Raw genomic sequence first — 15,303 nt, forward strand, 5'->3', positions numbered from 1 at the left:
ACATTTTGAACAGCAATGCAATGATTCATTCGATCAGTGAAACTTCACACCTGACATCTAGTGGCCAAAATCTAAATTACACTAGAGCTGGAATAATACATTATGGCCTCTTGCATTTCAAAGACGTTACAAAAAAAAGAAATATTTGTATAATCTTTCACCAGATCGGTTTTATATTCTCCAACATGCATTTCACATTTCCACAAACTTCAGTGTTTCCTATCAAATAGTATCAAGAATATGCACATCCTTGCCTCAGGTAGTTTGATTTGGGTATGTCATTTCAGGCGAAAATGGAAGAAAAAAGGGGCAGACCCTTGAGGTTAATTAACCTCTACAGGATCTGTGGGTCCACCGCAGGACGGTTGAGCTAACGTAGGCTAATGTGATTAGCATGAGGTTGTAGGTCACAAGAACATTTCCCAGGACATCTGAGATTGGCAGAAAGCTTAACTTGTTAAGCTAACTGCACTGTCCCAATTTACAGTAGCTATTACAGTGAAAGAATACCATGTTACTGTTTGAGAGCGCACAGTTATGAACTTAAATGTATTACAACGCTTTTGGGAAACCAGGCCCAGGTCAATGAATAAAAAATATTTACAAGGTATAAATAGCACTCATTTTGTGAGCCCATACAAACCTACTTTAATGATTAGCAGTAGCCTGGGCCTAAATGGTTTATAAGGACCTATAAAACATCTTACAAATGATTACATACTTTAAAAGTAATTTATGCCAATACAAGCTAACATTTAAAATGTGGGAGTATTGATTTAAATCAATGAATAAGCGTACTCATATTTCATTTTAAATGCTTTATTACAACGTGCTACCAACGTGGTTACATGATTTGAATGACCAAACTATCAACAATACTTTAATATGACAAGAACACATTCAATTCAGTAAGTTCCTCATAACACCACTGTGCTAGCCAGTGATATACATGCAGCTCTGTGACCCATTTAAAAACGTTTCACCCCTTCCCATTGCTGACGAGGAATGTTCCATCTAATCTGTTCAGCAGGGGCTCAGAAGTTCCGATGTCTTATAGGTGTCCATTCCAAGATCATTATTCCAGGCTCAATAGGCCTTTACATCCAGTTCTCATCATTATTTTTTTCCCCCACAGGTCCCCCATTTTTACTGCACGTGTCCATTCTAGAGGGTTGGATCACTGTAGTTTTCTCTGAGCGTTGGGTCCCTCTCCCACCAGCTGGCTGCCATCTAAAAAGCAATACATCTGATCAGGTAATCAATATATTTATTGGTGTGATTTATCATGACTAGGATGATCAGGTATCATGTTAGTTGCCTGGTGTTGAGGTAGAGGAGAAAATGAAGAGGACAGATGACTAAAGGTAAAAAAAAATCATATCCGACTGCCGTCCCCCCCGCCTGCCGTCCCCCCCGCCTGCCGTCCCCCCCGCCTGCCGTCCCCCGGCACTCTGACTGCAATCTTTTTGCAGGGAAGGGTGAAGAGAGTGCGTGAGCTGCCCTTTATGTCAACAGTGCCTCTAGTAAAGTGAAATCCATTTGAATATTGACAGGGCATTTTCTCAGGCCACTCCCCTCGAATGCTAAATACAACCGTAGATGCATCACACACACTTACTGTGCGTGAGTCCGTGGTGGAACGTTCCGGGAGTGGTGCCGGTGACCAGGGCGTCTTTGGAATGTTGTGACTGGGTCAGCGTTCCCATGGTTCCTGGTCCGAAGTCGGAGAGCGGGAAACCCAGGGCATGGAGTAGAGGGATCCCAGGAAGACCAGGAGCGGGTTTGTGTCCCGGAGCGGGCAAGCTCCGTGCAGACGCCTCAGAAACCTGCAAACAATAAAGAAATTATGGCACCGGATTCACTTTGTAGTACACTTCATAGGGAAAAAGCTGCCATTTGGGACAAAGCCTATGACTTTCAGAATCTTGAACTAACAAATAAACCAAATGGCTTTATGCATCACAACTAGGGTTGCAACATTCCTGGAACTTTCAATCAATTCCCTTGTTTTCCAGAAATCCTGGTTAGAGGATCCCAGAGTTTCTGCTTATTCTCTCCTGATTATAGAAACCTAGAACCGGGATTTTGGGGAAACCAGGGTATTTATTGAAAGTTCCCCAAATTTTGCAACTAATCACAAACCCATTATAATGCATTCTACTCGTCTGTCAACTTTGAATAATGTGGTTACCCGTTTCTTCTTCTTCTTCTGTGGTGGAGGAGGGTGGCCGTTCTGGAGTGAAAGGTCCTGCGTCAATGCTAGGTGCCCCTGGGAAACGTAGTCTTTGTGGATGTGGACTTGCGCCAGCGCCTGGTTAGCGAGCACGGTCAGAGGAGACTGGGAGTGAGTGTTCGCCTGAGGGGGTGTGTTCGCGGTCGTTGACTGAGCATGTGTGTTGGCATTGGCTGACATGCTGACAGGCAAAGGCTTCAAATCATCGTAGGGGGTCAACACAGCGATGGGGGAACCAAAATCAGACCGGCAACTCTCCTCCCCCCTCAGCTCAGGGAGCTCCTCCTTCACAACCCCTAAAGAGGGGGGTGTGAGGATGCGACCCTGGTCCAGAGAGTCATCTAGATTCTGGCGGGTTGTGGATACGCCTGAGCCCAGAAGAGGTGAACCGTTCTGGGGTTGAACTCCTAGGAAAACCTGAGGCTCCCCAGGCCCACTGGAGGTCCCTGGAAGAGTTGGAGCACTGCCCAAAGAGGACCGTTTCTTCACCGACTTCCTCTTCACTCTGTGGGAGAGAACACGTTTTCTTTCACTCCTTACAACAAAAAACACAATGTGTGAGATGCAGTCAGAGAGAGTCATGCAGAGCTATAGGGGGTGCATGCTTTAGCTCCAGCCCAGCAGCAACACCCTGGTTCAGCTAATAAAGAGTCTGATGGACGCTACCATAGAGATCTAGAGAGAAAGGTATTATAATTCCTAGTTGTATGGATGATACTTACTGCTGTAGAGGTGCAGTGGGGCAGTGGACCCTTCTACTCTCCTTCAGCAGCACTCTGAGGAACCAACACACTAGTGAAACACGCATCAACAAGTCGACTGGAATATTTGAGGGTTGCGTGTACCTGGGCTGCATCCAGCCTTTCGGCCAGAGGGCTTTGATCTCTGTGTCCAAGAAAGCTTTCAGGAACTCCTCCGGTCCCTGCGTCTCACCTTTCCCTTTCTCCACTTTGAATCTGTCCATCCTCACCCGAACAGCACTGCACAGGCCCTCCCTATCGGGCAAGATAGGATAGTCACCATAGGTGTTTATACACATGTGTGTGTTGATAGAATGATGAGTAAACATTTAAAACATTAAAAGACACCTGATCTCTTGGTTCCATCTGAATTTCTTCCTGGGGCCCACCACTCGTTTACCACTCCTCTCCTCCCCCTCCTCCTCCCCCTCCTCCTCCTCTGATCCTGTGTTCTCCTTCTGTTCTCGCTCTTTACTCTCCTCCACCATCCTGGAGCGGTCAGAACCAGCCACACAGGTTAGCTAGATCACTCCAAGTAGCACATTAAGTGGACTATGAGTTATTATGTTCTTTGTGTTGACGATAGTTGCCATTGTGACCTACTTAGCGGCCCTGGCCTGGGCGTGGGCCTGGCAGTCGTCGTGGTAACGGGAGATCTGTTCCGGCATCACCTTGTCGATTGCCTGCCTCAACCTCTGGAGAGGCTCCTCCTAAACCACACAGACAAACATTTTTTAGCCTGCACACACACAGAGAGGACGAGCTATCCTGTGTTACCTGTGTCAGCAGTAGTTTCTTGACCCGTTTCAGCAGTGTCTCTCTGCTGCAGGGGAGGAATGAAGCAAGGTGTGTGTACACCTTAGAACGCACCTGGCCACTCACATCTCTGCACTGCAGCTCAATGCTGAGGACCACACACACACATTACTCGTAAGGCTGAACATTGTTATGGGACTTGTATAAGAAAAAGTTTTTGATAGTAGTTTAAACATGAAACCAAACCAAGTGACTTACTCCAGTAGGATGGCGTTGACCTCTGGTGTGAAGAACTTGACCTTTGACTCTCCCTCCAACCCCTTAGCAGCCTGAACAAGTTCAACCAATACATCAATCAATGTGGCGCTCAACAACATAAGGGCACAGCATAACGCAAAGCCCAGTGTCCGGTAGCATACCAGGGCCAGGTCTTGAGCTCTCTTCTCCATGGCTGGTGACAGACCTTCAGGCAGGGGAGTGGGCTGTGACGAGGGCTGGACCTGTGGGTCAGAGACTGGCTGTGTAGATGGTTTTGGGGCCTGGGGCTTGGAGATGGATTCAGAGACCAGGTCAATCTGGTCCTGGGGGTGAGGGACAGGGTCGATGGGGGTCTGTGTGTGGCTCTCCAGGGTGGAAGTACGGGTGTCACCACCTGCACCTGGAACAGTATGCATGCATGTATAGTGTGTATGTATGTATAGTGTGTATGTATGTATAGTGTGTTGTAATTATTGGACTTCAAATGTACCATTAACAACACAAAACAAATAATGAAAATGGACAATATAGTAGAGTATCGAACCGTTCACTTCCTTGTAGGCCAAGGTCTTAGCGTTGACCTCCTGATTGGTTAAGGTCATGGCAACGACTACCTGATTGGCCAGCGTCTCAGCGGAGGCGTCCAATAGGGTGTCTAGATCGAGGTCAAAGTCCACAGTGCTGGCTGCCTGGAGAAACGCCCTGTCATTGGTCGATCCGATCAAGCTGAGCAGAGGGTCTGCCATGTTGGCGCCGCCCCCAGCAGGGTCTGCAGAAACATAGGGGGTTGTGGGTAGTGTAGTCTTCTCCAGAACAAACTTCTCTCGCTCTTTCTCTCTTTTTAGTTTCTCTTTGTCTTTCTGTTTCTGGAACTTTCTCAACATGTCTGTGACACTCAGAGGACCAGCAGGCTTCTTCCTTTTCTTCTTCTTCGGTTTCTCCTCCCACATGTTTTTGTCAGGTAGAACACTGGGGAAGAAAGAGCACAGAGAGACGGGGGCACAGAGAGACGGGGGCACAGAGAGACGGGGGCACAGAGAGACGGGGGCACAGAGAGACGGGGGCACAGAGAGACGGGGGCACAGAGAGACGGGGGCACAGAGAGACGGGGGCACAGAGAGACGGGAGAGTAAATGGACAAGCTATGATCCATAGTTGTCAATCAACTGATCAGGAGTCAGTCCGTCTCTCACCCAGTGTTTGACACCGTGGGGTTTGCAGTCACCACCTGTCCAGGGTATTTCCTCCTCTTCACTCCCTCTTCCTTCCTGCGTTTCTGGAACCAAACAAAGAATGATGTCTGAACCGGAACATGTTCCATTCACAAACACAGTTATGATCCTACATATTGTCCGCATCCCAAATCGCACCCTATTCAGAGACCACTCCGGCCAAAAGTAGTACACCGTAGACGGATTAGGACGCTATTTGGAACGGGACGCAGCCATGGAGTTAATTACTTTAGGGGGCTGTTTGGAACGGGACGCAGCCATGGAGTTAATTACTTTAGGGGGCTTGGGTTGTTGGTTCTTGGTCATGGAGTTAATTACTTTAGGGGGCTTGGGTTGTTGGTTCTTGGTCATGGAGTTAATTACTTTAGGGGGCTTGGGTTGTTGGTTCTTGGTCATGGAGTTAATTACTTTAGGGGGCTTGGGTTGTTGGTTCTGGTCATGGAGTTAATTACTTTAGGGGGCTTGGGTTGTTGGTTCTTGGTCATGGAGTTAATTACTTTAGGGGGCTTGGGTTGTTGGTTCTTGGTCATGGAGTCGTCGTCTGTCTCCGTATCAGAGGCCTGGCGGAAATGGAGAGGTCCAGAGTTGACATAGAACCCTCCCAGCTTGGTGCTCAGAGAGGCTGGGACCAACTCATCATACTGCAGAGAGAACAGGAGGGGGAGATATTACAGTATAATACTACATTACTAAACAGACCAGCTTAGTGCTCAGAGAGGACAGGAGGGGGTGATATTACAGTATAATATAGTACTATACTACATTACTAAACAGACCAGCTTAGTGCTCAGAGAGGACAGGAGGGGGCGATATTACAGTATAATACAGTACTATACTACATTACTAAACAGACCAGCTTAGTGCTCAGAGAGGACAGGAGGGGGAGATATTACAGTATAATACAGTACTATACTACATTACTAAACAGACCAGCTTAGTGCTCAGAGAGGACAGGAGGGGGAGATATTACAGTATAATACAGTACTATACTACATTAAACTAAACAGGGTAAACCGAACCAGGAGAGCCAGGAGAAACCGAACCAGGAGAGTCAGGAGAAACCGAACCAGGAGAGTCAGGAGAAACCGAACCAGGAGAGCCAGGAGAAACCGAACCAGGAGAGCCAGGAGAAACCAAACCAGGAGAGCCAGGAGAAACCAAACCAGGAGAGCCAGGAGAAACCAAACCAGGAGAAACCAAACCAGGAGAGCCAGGAGAAACCCAAACCAGGAGAACCAGGAGAAACCCAAACCAGGAGAACCAGGAGAAACCCAAACCAGGAGAACCAGGAGAAACCAAACCAGGAGAACCAGGAGAAACCCAAACCAGGAGAACCAGGAGAAACCCAAACCAGGAGAACCAGGAGAAACCAAACCAGGAGAACCAGGAGAAACCAAACCAGGAGAACCCAAACCAGGAGAACCAGGAGAAACCAAACCAGGAGAAACCAAACCAGGAGAACCAGGAGAAACCAAACCAGGAGAACCAGGAGAAACCAAACCAGGAGAACCAGGAGAAACCAAACCAGGAGAAACCAGGAGAAACCAAACCAGGAGAAACCAAACCAGGAGAAACCAAACCAGGAGAAACCAAACCAGGAGAAACCAAACCAGGAGAAACCAGGAGAAACCAAACCAGGAGAACCAGGAGAACCCAAACCAGGAGAACCAGGAGAACCCAAACCAGGAGAACCAGGAGAAACAGGAGAACCAGGAGAAACAGGAGAACCAGGAGAAACAGGAGAACCAGGAGAACCAGGAGAACCAGGAGAAACCAAACCAGGAGAACCAGGAGAAACCAAACCAGGAGAACCAGGAGAAACCAAACCAGGAGAACCAGGAGAAACCAAACCAGGAGAACCAGGAGAAACCAAACCAGGAGAACCAGGAGAAACCAAACCAGGAGAACCAGGAGAAACCAAACCAGGAGAGCCAGGAGAAACCAAACCAGTAGAAACCAAACCAGGAGAGCCAGGAGAAACCAAACCAGGAGAAACCAAACCAGGAGAGCCAGGAGAAACCAAACCAGGAGAACCAGGAGAAACCAAACCAGGAGAACCAGGAGAAACCAAACCAGGAGAAACCAAACCAGGAGAACCAGGAGAAACCAAACCAGGAGAACCAGGAGAAACCGAACCAGGAGAACCAGGAGAAACCGAACCAGGAGAACCAGGAGAAACCGAACCAGGAGAACCAGGAGAAACCGAACCAGGAGAACCAGGAGAAACCGAACCAGGAGAACCAGGAGAAACCGAACCAGGAGAACCAGGAGAAACCAAACCAGGAGAACCAGGAGAAACCAAACCAGGAGAACCAGGAGAAACCAAACCAGGAGAACCAGGAGAAACCAAACCAGGAGAACCAGGAGAAACCAAACCAGGAGAACCAGGAGAACCTGAACCTACTGCCTCTGAGTTGTCGATGAAAGAGTCTTCGTTGTCATAACCATAGCCTATATCCACTAGATCCTGAATACGATCCTTCTTACGTTTGTTCCCACATCCCTGGAGAGAGAGAGAGAGAGAGAGGACAAGACAGGGGGTTCATCAAGACAATAAGGTATTAAAACAATGACATTGAATGCATCTCAAATGGCACCCTAATCCCTAAAGTTCTGGTCTAAAGTAGTGCACTATATAGGGAATAGGGTGCAGTAGGGCTCTGGACAAAAGTAGTGCACTATATAGGGAATAGGGTGGCATTTCAGACACAATATTTAAACAGTCTTAACGCCAGGCACCACACACTAATAAATAAATATATTTTTAAAATCATATCACAATACACTTTTATCAATTTAATGTTTCTGAAATATTGTATTTAAGTACGCAGATCAGGTGATATGCAAATATGTGCCTATTTAATTATCAGGCAAAAAAAAATGTACACGGGATCAAAGTCTAAATCTTTTGCTTTCATTTTGTTGAGAAATTCCACAACCGGACTTGAACATAAGTGTTGAAAATATTATTTTCATTTTTCTGTGTGTTAAATAAGAAAAGTACTTACACATTTTCTGATGAAAACATAATTGAAAACATTTAACATATAAAAACAAATTCCCTATGTCTACGTCTGGAGAATATGTCAAATGATAAAACACATTTGCTGAATGCTTCAAAGGCTGAGAAATGTGTTGGCATGTGCATAGAGAGGTTAAAGACAAGGACACTGAATTTAGACTGACAAAAAACTATTCAGACCATCTCGTCAGTCAGTTACTACATATAGACCAGTTTGTAACATTCTCGATGAGAAGGGCTTTTAAAATGGTGTGATTCAATGGAGTGAGCTTAGAAGGGGGAAGGGGAGGGGGGAGTAACTCCTTAATGGACCAAAAAAAGGTAATTCTGTATGTAAAATGTCATTTTAGCTTGTGGTGCCAGGCCATAATATTAGGCTTGGCACCAAATACTAATATTCAACTCCACTAACATATTTATCCTCGAATCTCCTGGCGATCGCTCCAAGTTCATCCTTCTCTCTGTTCTCCTGCTCAATTGTGTTTGGTACATCTTTGTCTGAAACGCTCTTCTGGAAAACAGTGCCTTTGTTAGTGGCGTCAATGAAACGTATTTAGGATAATACATTTAGCTAGTTTCCTAGTAGATTTAACATTCATAATTGATCAGTCTAAATCTATTGATCAATCACACCAATTCTATCTGAACGGAGGAGCGTCTTTCTATCTCACCTTTTTGTAAACAAGTTCAGGGTAGTAGAACTCAGGACACCTATGCTGGTCTGGCTCAAACAACGTCAGGACAAAGCGTTCGGTCTTAACCAGTTTGGTTGAACTACCCTGAGAACACGAGTTGGATGCGGCTACAGGTTGTTTGGTTGGACTTCCCCAGGAAGTTGAGGTCGACGCAGCTACTGGAGTAACGGTGACCGCCTCTTTAGGGGGTAACGCTGGTTTAACCCCCACGGCTGACTGCAAGGGGACATTACTGGACAGCGTAGTCAGTTGAACCCTTCGTGGTTCGGCCATGGCAGCGAGCAATAGACTATCGGAACATCCGCGTCCCGCTGAATTAGTAGCTGTCCAAATAACTTCAACAGCTACTCCCCGCCCCTAATTAGCAGCAGCAGGTGTTCGTTTGAATTTCACCTGTGCTGCGTTCAGTACGATAGAACGTATTGCAACCAGAGAGGAAGACGTGAAGCGAGAGGATATCTGCCTTCTCATTGGCTAGAATGGTCTGAACTGATCTCACCTGCAGTCAATCATTTGGGAAACACTCGTCACTTCGATACCTAAAGTGACTTTTTCGTAGCTACAAAAATCTTCTTTTTTTTAATCAAAGTGCTATGAAAAGAGTGTGTCCCTTCAATAATTGAGGACATGTATTTCCATTGTTAGAGAGTTCAATCAGGTATCTTGTCAATATAATTACTGTGGAGGCTGCTGAGGGGAGGACGGCTCATAATAATGGCTGGAACGGAGTAAAATTGAATGGCATGGAAACCATGGGTTTAATAATAATTGAACTTATTCCATTCCAGCCATTACCACGAGCCCATCCTCCCCAATTAAGGTTCCACCAACCCCCTGTGAAATAATTTAACGTATTTGCTGCAACGTTCAATTAAACGGAAACGGTGCTGTTCTGAACGACCAGTTGAAAAAAAACGGGGAGGGTTGGGTTGTGGGTTGGGGAATTCTTCTTCATTGGGGTTTTACGGCGGTGTCACCTACCAGGCTGGAGTTTGATGTTTTAAATTCTGCACTCTAGTCCAAGGTTTCTAACGCTTTTTTTTTGTTGCCCAGGGAAACCCCACCCCAGGCATACCGGCGACATACATTATATGTTAGAATTATGTGAATGATAATAGCAAGTGGAAGAAGTAATCACCGTTTTAAAATGAACTAGCCTACCTGGTTAAATAAAGGTGAAAAAAATAGATTTAGTAGACAGTGTCATTATTTTGACCTCTCCACAGCTCCCTGGAAGAGGAAGTGTAAACTATAACACAGTATATCAGCTAGAAAGGTGTCTTTGGCGATTTAGGGAACATGTTGCTGTTGTAAAGCACATATTTCTATTGAGTAGAGGTTTTTTTCTGTACAGTTTTGAAGCTTATTTCTAGCAATTCTACACAGTTTGGCATGGAGCTGAAAGGAAAGTTTGCAGTTTTACAGCTAATTTCCTGCAATTCTATGCATTTTGACATGGCTAAACCTGCGTTCCTTTGCTCAAACATAACAAAATCAACAGGCATCAATTCTCCCTGACTGTCTAGCTTTTATTTGATGGTTATTTCTTGAAGATGGTATTATATATATATATATATATATATATATATATATATATATATATAGTTCAATATCTTTTCGGCATGCTTTCTATCCGGTTTTGGTTGTTTATGATCTCACCAACAGTTGGAGGGTGTAGGGGCTAATAAGACCCTCAGATAGCGTCTGCAAGGTTGCAGGCTTCAGAGCGATGTGCTTATCACGACGCGCACTGCGATCTGTTGGAAGTTTGTGCAATTTCATACAAAATAATGGAGAGGCGTGTCTAATCAGAAGCCACATGCATTTGTTTGTGTCTGATTTCTTGACTCGCAACGTGAAATAACAGGATAAATACCTCCCAAAATAAATAACAGGATAAATACCTCCCAAAATAAATAACAGGATAAATACCTCCCAAAATAAATAACAGGATAAATACCTCCCAAAATAAATAACAGGATAAATACCTCCCAAAATAAATAACAGGATAAATACCTCCCAAAATAAATAACAGGATAAATACCTCCCAAATTAAATGTTTAACTGTTACTGAAGTGTAAAACTTTTATTTGTTCATTTGAATTTCATACCAGTTTTACTATTTAAAAGTGGAACATGAATTAATTTAAGTCACTAGTGTACAGGAGTTGATGGGTTTATTGATCCCCTCGCCACTCTCACCCCTTGACAACTAAGGACCCTCTGAGTGAGTTGGTAGGGGCGAGGGGGTGGTTTGGGATTCACCGATTGGCTGATCGCTCCCAACCCAGAGGAATCCCCAACCAGTTGATTACTTTAAAATTGTGGAAGCCCTTAAAGAGATTCTCCGGTACTTTTGGATACTTTTTAGCCAGTAGTTCTGAAAGCAGAGCTCGCGAGCCAAAAGTGGTCCACGGAAATTGCGTACTACGTCACATATGTGAAGATATGCACCACGTCATTGCTCTCTCTCGCTCTGCTGTCGGTGCATCATGTGCATCTTGCTAGCTGTCACTCATATGGTGAGGAGCTGAAGCTCATTGGTTGAACTCAAATTGCGAAGGGGCTGGCCCATGTGGAAGAAAATGTAGTGGAAATGGCGCAGCACAGCCTCCAGAAAAACAGTCGCTTTCAAACTAGAGATTTCGAGGCTAATTGAGGTAAAACAGTAATTATGCGCATAGATTATGTGTGTATGAGCTACACATGGACACATCCAGCTCAAAGCAGGAAGTTTAAAAAAAAATACTTAGTAGGCCCCAAAGTTCCGGAGCATGTCTTTAATGTCACTGTCCATGCTAAAATAATTTCTATCCAAGTTGAGTCCTCTAATTTATCTCTATGAGTTTGGCCTGTTTCGCGTTTCAGCTTTCATCAGGTCATGACAATTGCTCCTTTTTCGTCCACACCTCACGAGAGGGGTCAATTGGGGGTCAAACAGATTATGGTGTTTTCCACTGCCACAAAGTCATATCGTAAGAATTAATATAAACAAAAATGATTTCATTTAAGGTTAGGCACACGGTTAGCAGTGTGGTTAAGGTTAGGTTTAAAAACATATTTTGAGAATATAATTTGTAGAAATGGGCGTGGTTTATGGCGCTGTGGTAACTAGTGATGAGCGAAAATGGCAGGTTGTTTGTCAGGTGAGCGCGCGTCTCACCTTGTCCTCGGTAAGAAATCACACCTTTTGATTCCATCCTTCTGGTGGCAGTAACTCGGGCTTTCACCGGTGCTAGGTCGAACATGAGGGCTACCCACCGTAACAACACATGTATCCTGTCCTTTTTCGTATTTTTCTTGTGTTCTACGTTTACCCGAGCGGACGGGGAAATGGCCAACATTCCTACCGATCCCTCTGGTTCGTTACAATCACAACTCGGTGGGAGATGTCGCCGAAATCACCATAGCACTAGTCAGAAAAACCAGCAGGAGCCGCTTCACACGCTAACAGAAGCACAGAAGGCCGACCAGAACTTGCAATATATGTTAAGTTTGTTTAAGAGCGCGGCCGACCCGGATGGGAGGCCTAAACAGCATCGGATGTTCGGGTCGAACACAGCGCGTCTGTTGCGACCCAACACCACCCAGGTGTGGTCTCTGACGTCGTCTTCAGGTGAGACACACACAGTGTGTAAGATAACAAGCGCTTATCACCCTGAAGGTTTTGTCTGATTATATCTGATTATATGAAATTACAGTGGTTAAGGGTAGGCCTGTTGTACAACTATTCATTGTCATTCATAATAACAATAGATAAACCATTATTAAGGCTATAGGTTATGATGGGTATGTTATGGTGTAGAATAGTCTAGGTTACCTTTTTGTTTTTGTAACTGTTTGTTATGGTGAAGCCTGACCATTTATAATTTAGAAGTGTATCAGGTCAAAGGTGAGATGAAGATATTGACTCCTACCATTGTCATCTCTCCCTGTTCTTTTACATCCTTTCTCTCCCTCAACCCTCCCCATCTCTCTCTTTCCCTATACATGTTTTTCTCCCTCCTGTCCTCTCTGCATGTTCTCTCTCCCTCCTCCAGTCCTGCGCTACACCTACACAGTGGAGTACGACCTCCAGTCCCTCTCCCTGGAACAGCTAGTGAGAGCCTCCTTTGTCCACCTCCGTCCCTCTAATACATCCAGGACGCCCCACCCCTCTCCTCTCCGTTGCAGGGCCAGAGTCACCTCTCTGGGGAATGATAGCTGGACAAGCCCCCATGGAGGTCTGGGGCGCCTAGTCACCCTGGAGCCGCATCAGCAGTGGACAGAAACTGACATCACAGAGCACCTCACCACACAGGTGGTAAAGCTGACCCAGAAAAGGCCAAAGCAGGGCAGTTGCCTGACCCTCATGGCCCAGTATTGGTGCTTGGATCCTGGGCATTGGAGGAGCGAGGCCTTGGGAAGCCTGTGGAGAATCCGAGGGGGACACAGGAGGGGAAGGAGGGCGGCCTCCGCAAATCACCTCAACACCCCCGCTCTCCTCCTCTTCCTCAATGAAGAGGAAGAAACCAGAGAGTGGAGGGCAGCGACCCGAACTGGGTGGTCCAGTTTGGGGGGTCTGACTCCAGAATCTCACCACCTCTTCGCCCCCCGACTCCGTCGCTCCAACGGCCCTAATCCCCCAGGTAGCATCGCCTCCGACATCCCCAACTACCGAAAACACAAGAAACCCTCGCCCAAGAACCAGTGCAAACTCCACTCCTACCGGGTCACCTTTGCCGCGTTAGGCCTGGTCAAATACCTCGCCCCACACCAGTACAACCCTGGCTACTGTAAAGGAGACTGTCCCAGAATCCTCCACTACGGCCTCAACCCCTCCAGCCATGCCATAATGCAGAACCTGATTAAAGGGAAGGGGATGGATGAGGTGCCGTCGCTGTCCTGCGTGCCGTATAAGTACAAACCCATCAGCGTACTGATGCTGCTGGATGACAACAAGACAGTGGATTATAAGGAGATCCCTGACATGATAGCTGAGTCCTGCACCTGTCGGTAGTTAAAGAAATGGGGGGGGCGTTAAGAACATGGACCCCTCCCCCCCTCCCTTACACACTTGCTGCTAGTTAAAGACATTTGGGTGGGGAGGGAGTCAGGGGGAGGCCGGTCCCCCTCTTCATTACTTGGTAGAGACTGGGGCTTAGCTTACCTTCCCTTTCACTAAGCTGTCGCTCCCAACCGTGAGTTTTCTGATCCGTCTCCCTCCCTCCCACCACTGGCTTCAGATGCCCCATGTCACACTGAACCTTTTGGAGGAGAGGAGGGAAAAGACGATGGTAGAGGGTGGGGTAGCTTGGAGGGGGTTCCACAAAAACAAAATGTCTTGTTGCCTTCTTTAACATGCTCTGTGTACAGGTTTATATTAGAATCAGTGGACCAGTAAATGAATCACGTGAGACTGAAGGATCTTCACTTCACTGTGAACCTTCTGGAGGGCAGAGAGAACAACTTAAGAGCCCAGATCACACCACCATAAAGCTCTGTGGGTAGTGAAGTCTGACAATGGTCATGTGATGATGATGATGAAATAATGTGCTGTAGGAATATGTTGATGGGTGCACAGGAAGGGTCAATCCTGGCCTTCTGCTTGAACCAATTTGCTGTTTGTTTGTTTTTTTTTTGGTCTTTTTCTTTTTAAAATCTTGTTATCAATGCTTGACATCTGGACACAGGAAGTGAGGGATTGAACACGCAACGTGATTGGCCAGAGACGAAGCTTCGTAAGATATGTACATATTTGGATCCACACACTTTGTGTTGTTGGCATGTTGGGCCCCTCTAACAGTTTGGGTGTCTGACCTAAAATTAAATACAAATAATAATAAAAAAAAAAATAAGCATTTTAAAATAAATACAAAATGGTCGCCTTTATATTGAGTTATTAAGGACTCGATGGAGTCTTGCTAGACTTGGGATGTGTCCCAAATGACACCCTATTCCCTCTGTAGTGCACTACTTTTAACCAGGACCAGTAGGGTAGTAGTGCACTACATAAGGAATAGGGTGCCATTTGGGACGTAACCTTGGAGTTTATTGCTTCTTTACAAAACCACAGATTTTTCTAATATTTCTGGGCCGAGGGTGTGGCCTTCCCAAACGGATAAGGGCGGGAGGGAGGATAAGAACTAGGGCAGTATCACTGTCAATGGCGTATCTCAGGGGAAAATAAACTGAACGGGGAAAGTGCAATGTGTCAAGTATTTTTCAGGAGTGTGTCTTATGAATGTTTAGCTAAAAGTCTCGCACTGAAATTATTGTGACGTTTTATTATAATGAATGAAAAATAAATAATAAAATGAATATTTTGTAAAAATCTGATTCGACATTGGTTTTGTTTCTTAACTACAGTTGGATGATAGTGCCCCTA

General features: G+C 45.7%; 2 protein-coding genes across 5 annotated transcripts; one reads left to right on the top strand and one right to left on the bottom strand.

The window, feature by feature from the left end:
* Window positions 1-809: 809 nt before the first annotated feature.
* Window positions 810-9,309, bottom strand: LOC118378610 (ubinuclein-1-like). 4 transcript variants are annotated; one of them, XM_052497720.1, is made up of 16 exons: window positions 8,913-9,309; window positions 8,654-8,749; window positions 7,624-7,722; window positions 5,672-5,860; window positions 5,181-5,263; window positions 4,532-4,956; window positions 4,149-4,387; window positions 3,988-4,058; window positions 3,751-3,877; window positions 3,577-3,683; window positions 3,322-3,462; window positions 3,079-3,228; window positions 2,956-3,009; window positions 2,192-2,738; window positions 1,619-1,826; window positions 810-1,230 (listed from the first exon to the last, which is right to left on the bottom strand). In XM_052497720.1, exons 1-16 carry the CDS (start codon window positions 9,207-9,209, stop codon window positions 1,178-1,180), a joined length of 2,886 nt encoding a protein of 961 aa, XP_052353680.1. In that variant the 5' UTR covers window positions 9,210-9,309; the 3' UTR covers window positions 810-1,177. The 4 variants fall into 4 exon arrangements, with proteins under 4 accessions (XP_052353680.1, XP_052353679.1, XP_052353681.1 ...); XM_052497719.1 differs by having other exon boundaries at window positions 8,654-8,752; window positions 8,913-9,308; XM_052497721.1 differs by having other exon boundaries at window positions 5,717-5,860; window positions 8,654-8,752; window positions 8,913-9,306.
* Window positions 9,310-12,034: 2,725 nt separating this feature from the next.
* bmp15 (bone morphogenetic protein 15) lies at window positions 12,035-15,096 on the top strand. The gene is made up of 2 exons (XM_035765596.2): window positions 12,035-12,552; window positions 12,977-15,096. The coding sequence occupies exons 1-2, from the start codon at window positions 12,183-12,185 to the stop codon at window positions 13,933-13,935; spliced, it is 1,329 nt and encodes a 442-aa protein (XP_035621489.1). The 5' UTR covers window positions 12,035-12,182; the 3' UTR covers window positions 13,936-15,096.
* Window positions 15,097-15,303: the final 207 nt, after the last annotated feature.

The sequence above is a fragment of the Oncorhynchus keta genome, chromosome 35 (assembly GCF_023373465.1).
Source record: "Oncorhynchus keta strain PuntledgeMale-10-30-2019 chromosome 35, Oket_V2, whole genome shotgun sequence".
Classification (NCBI taxonomy): domain Eukaryota; kingdom Metazoa; phylum Chordata; class Actinopteri; order Salmoniformes; family Salmonidae; genus Oncorhynchus; species Oncorhynchus keta.

What these genes read in the sequence shown, in the direction of transcription:
- bmp15 (XM_035765596.2), top strand. Translation starts at nt 12,183, where the DNA reads ATGAGGGCTACCCACCGTAACAACACATGTATCCTGTCCTTTTTCGTA. An exon ending in GTCTCTGACGTCGTCTTCAG is followed by an intron (nt 12,553 to 12,976) that starts GTGAGACACACA and finishes TCCCTCCTCCAG; the next exon opens with TCCTGCGCTACACCTACACA.
- LOC118378610 (XM_052497719.1), bottom strand. Translation starts at nt 9,209, where the DNA reads ATGGCCGAACCACGAAGGGTTCAACTGACTACGCTGTCCAGTAATGTC. An exon ending in TCATCGACAACTCAGAGGCA is followed by an intron (nt 5,861 to 7,623) that starts GTAGGTTCAGGT and finishes TTCTCTCTGCAG; the next exon opens with TATGATGAGTTGGTCCCAGC. An exon ending in AGAAACTACTGCTGACACAG is followed by an intron (nt 3,684 to 3,750) that starts GTAACACAGGAT and finishes TGTGTGGTTTAG; the next exon opens with GAGGAGCCTCTCCAGAGGTT.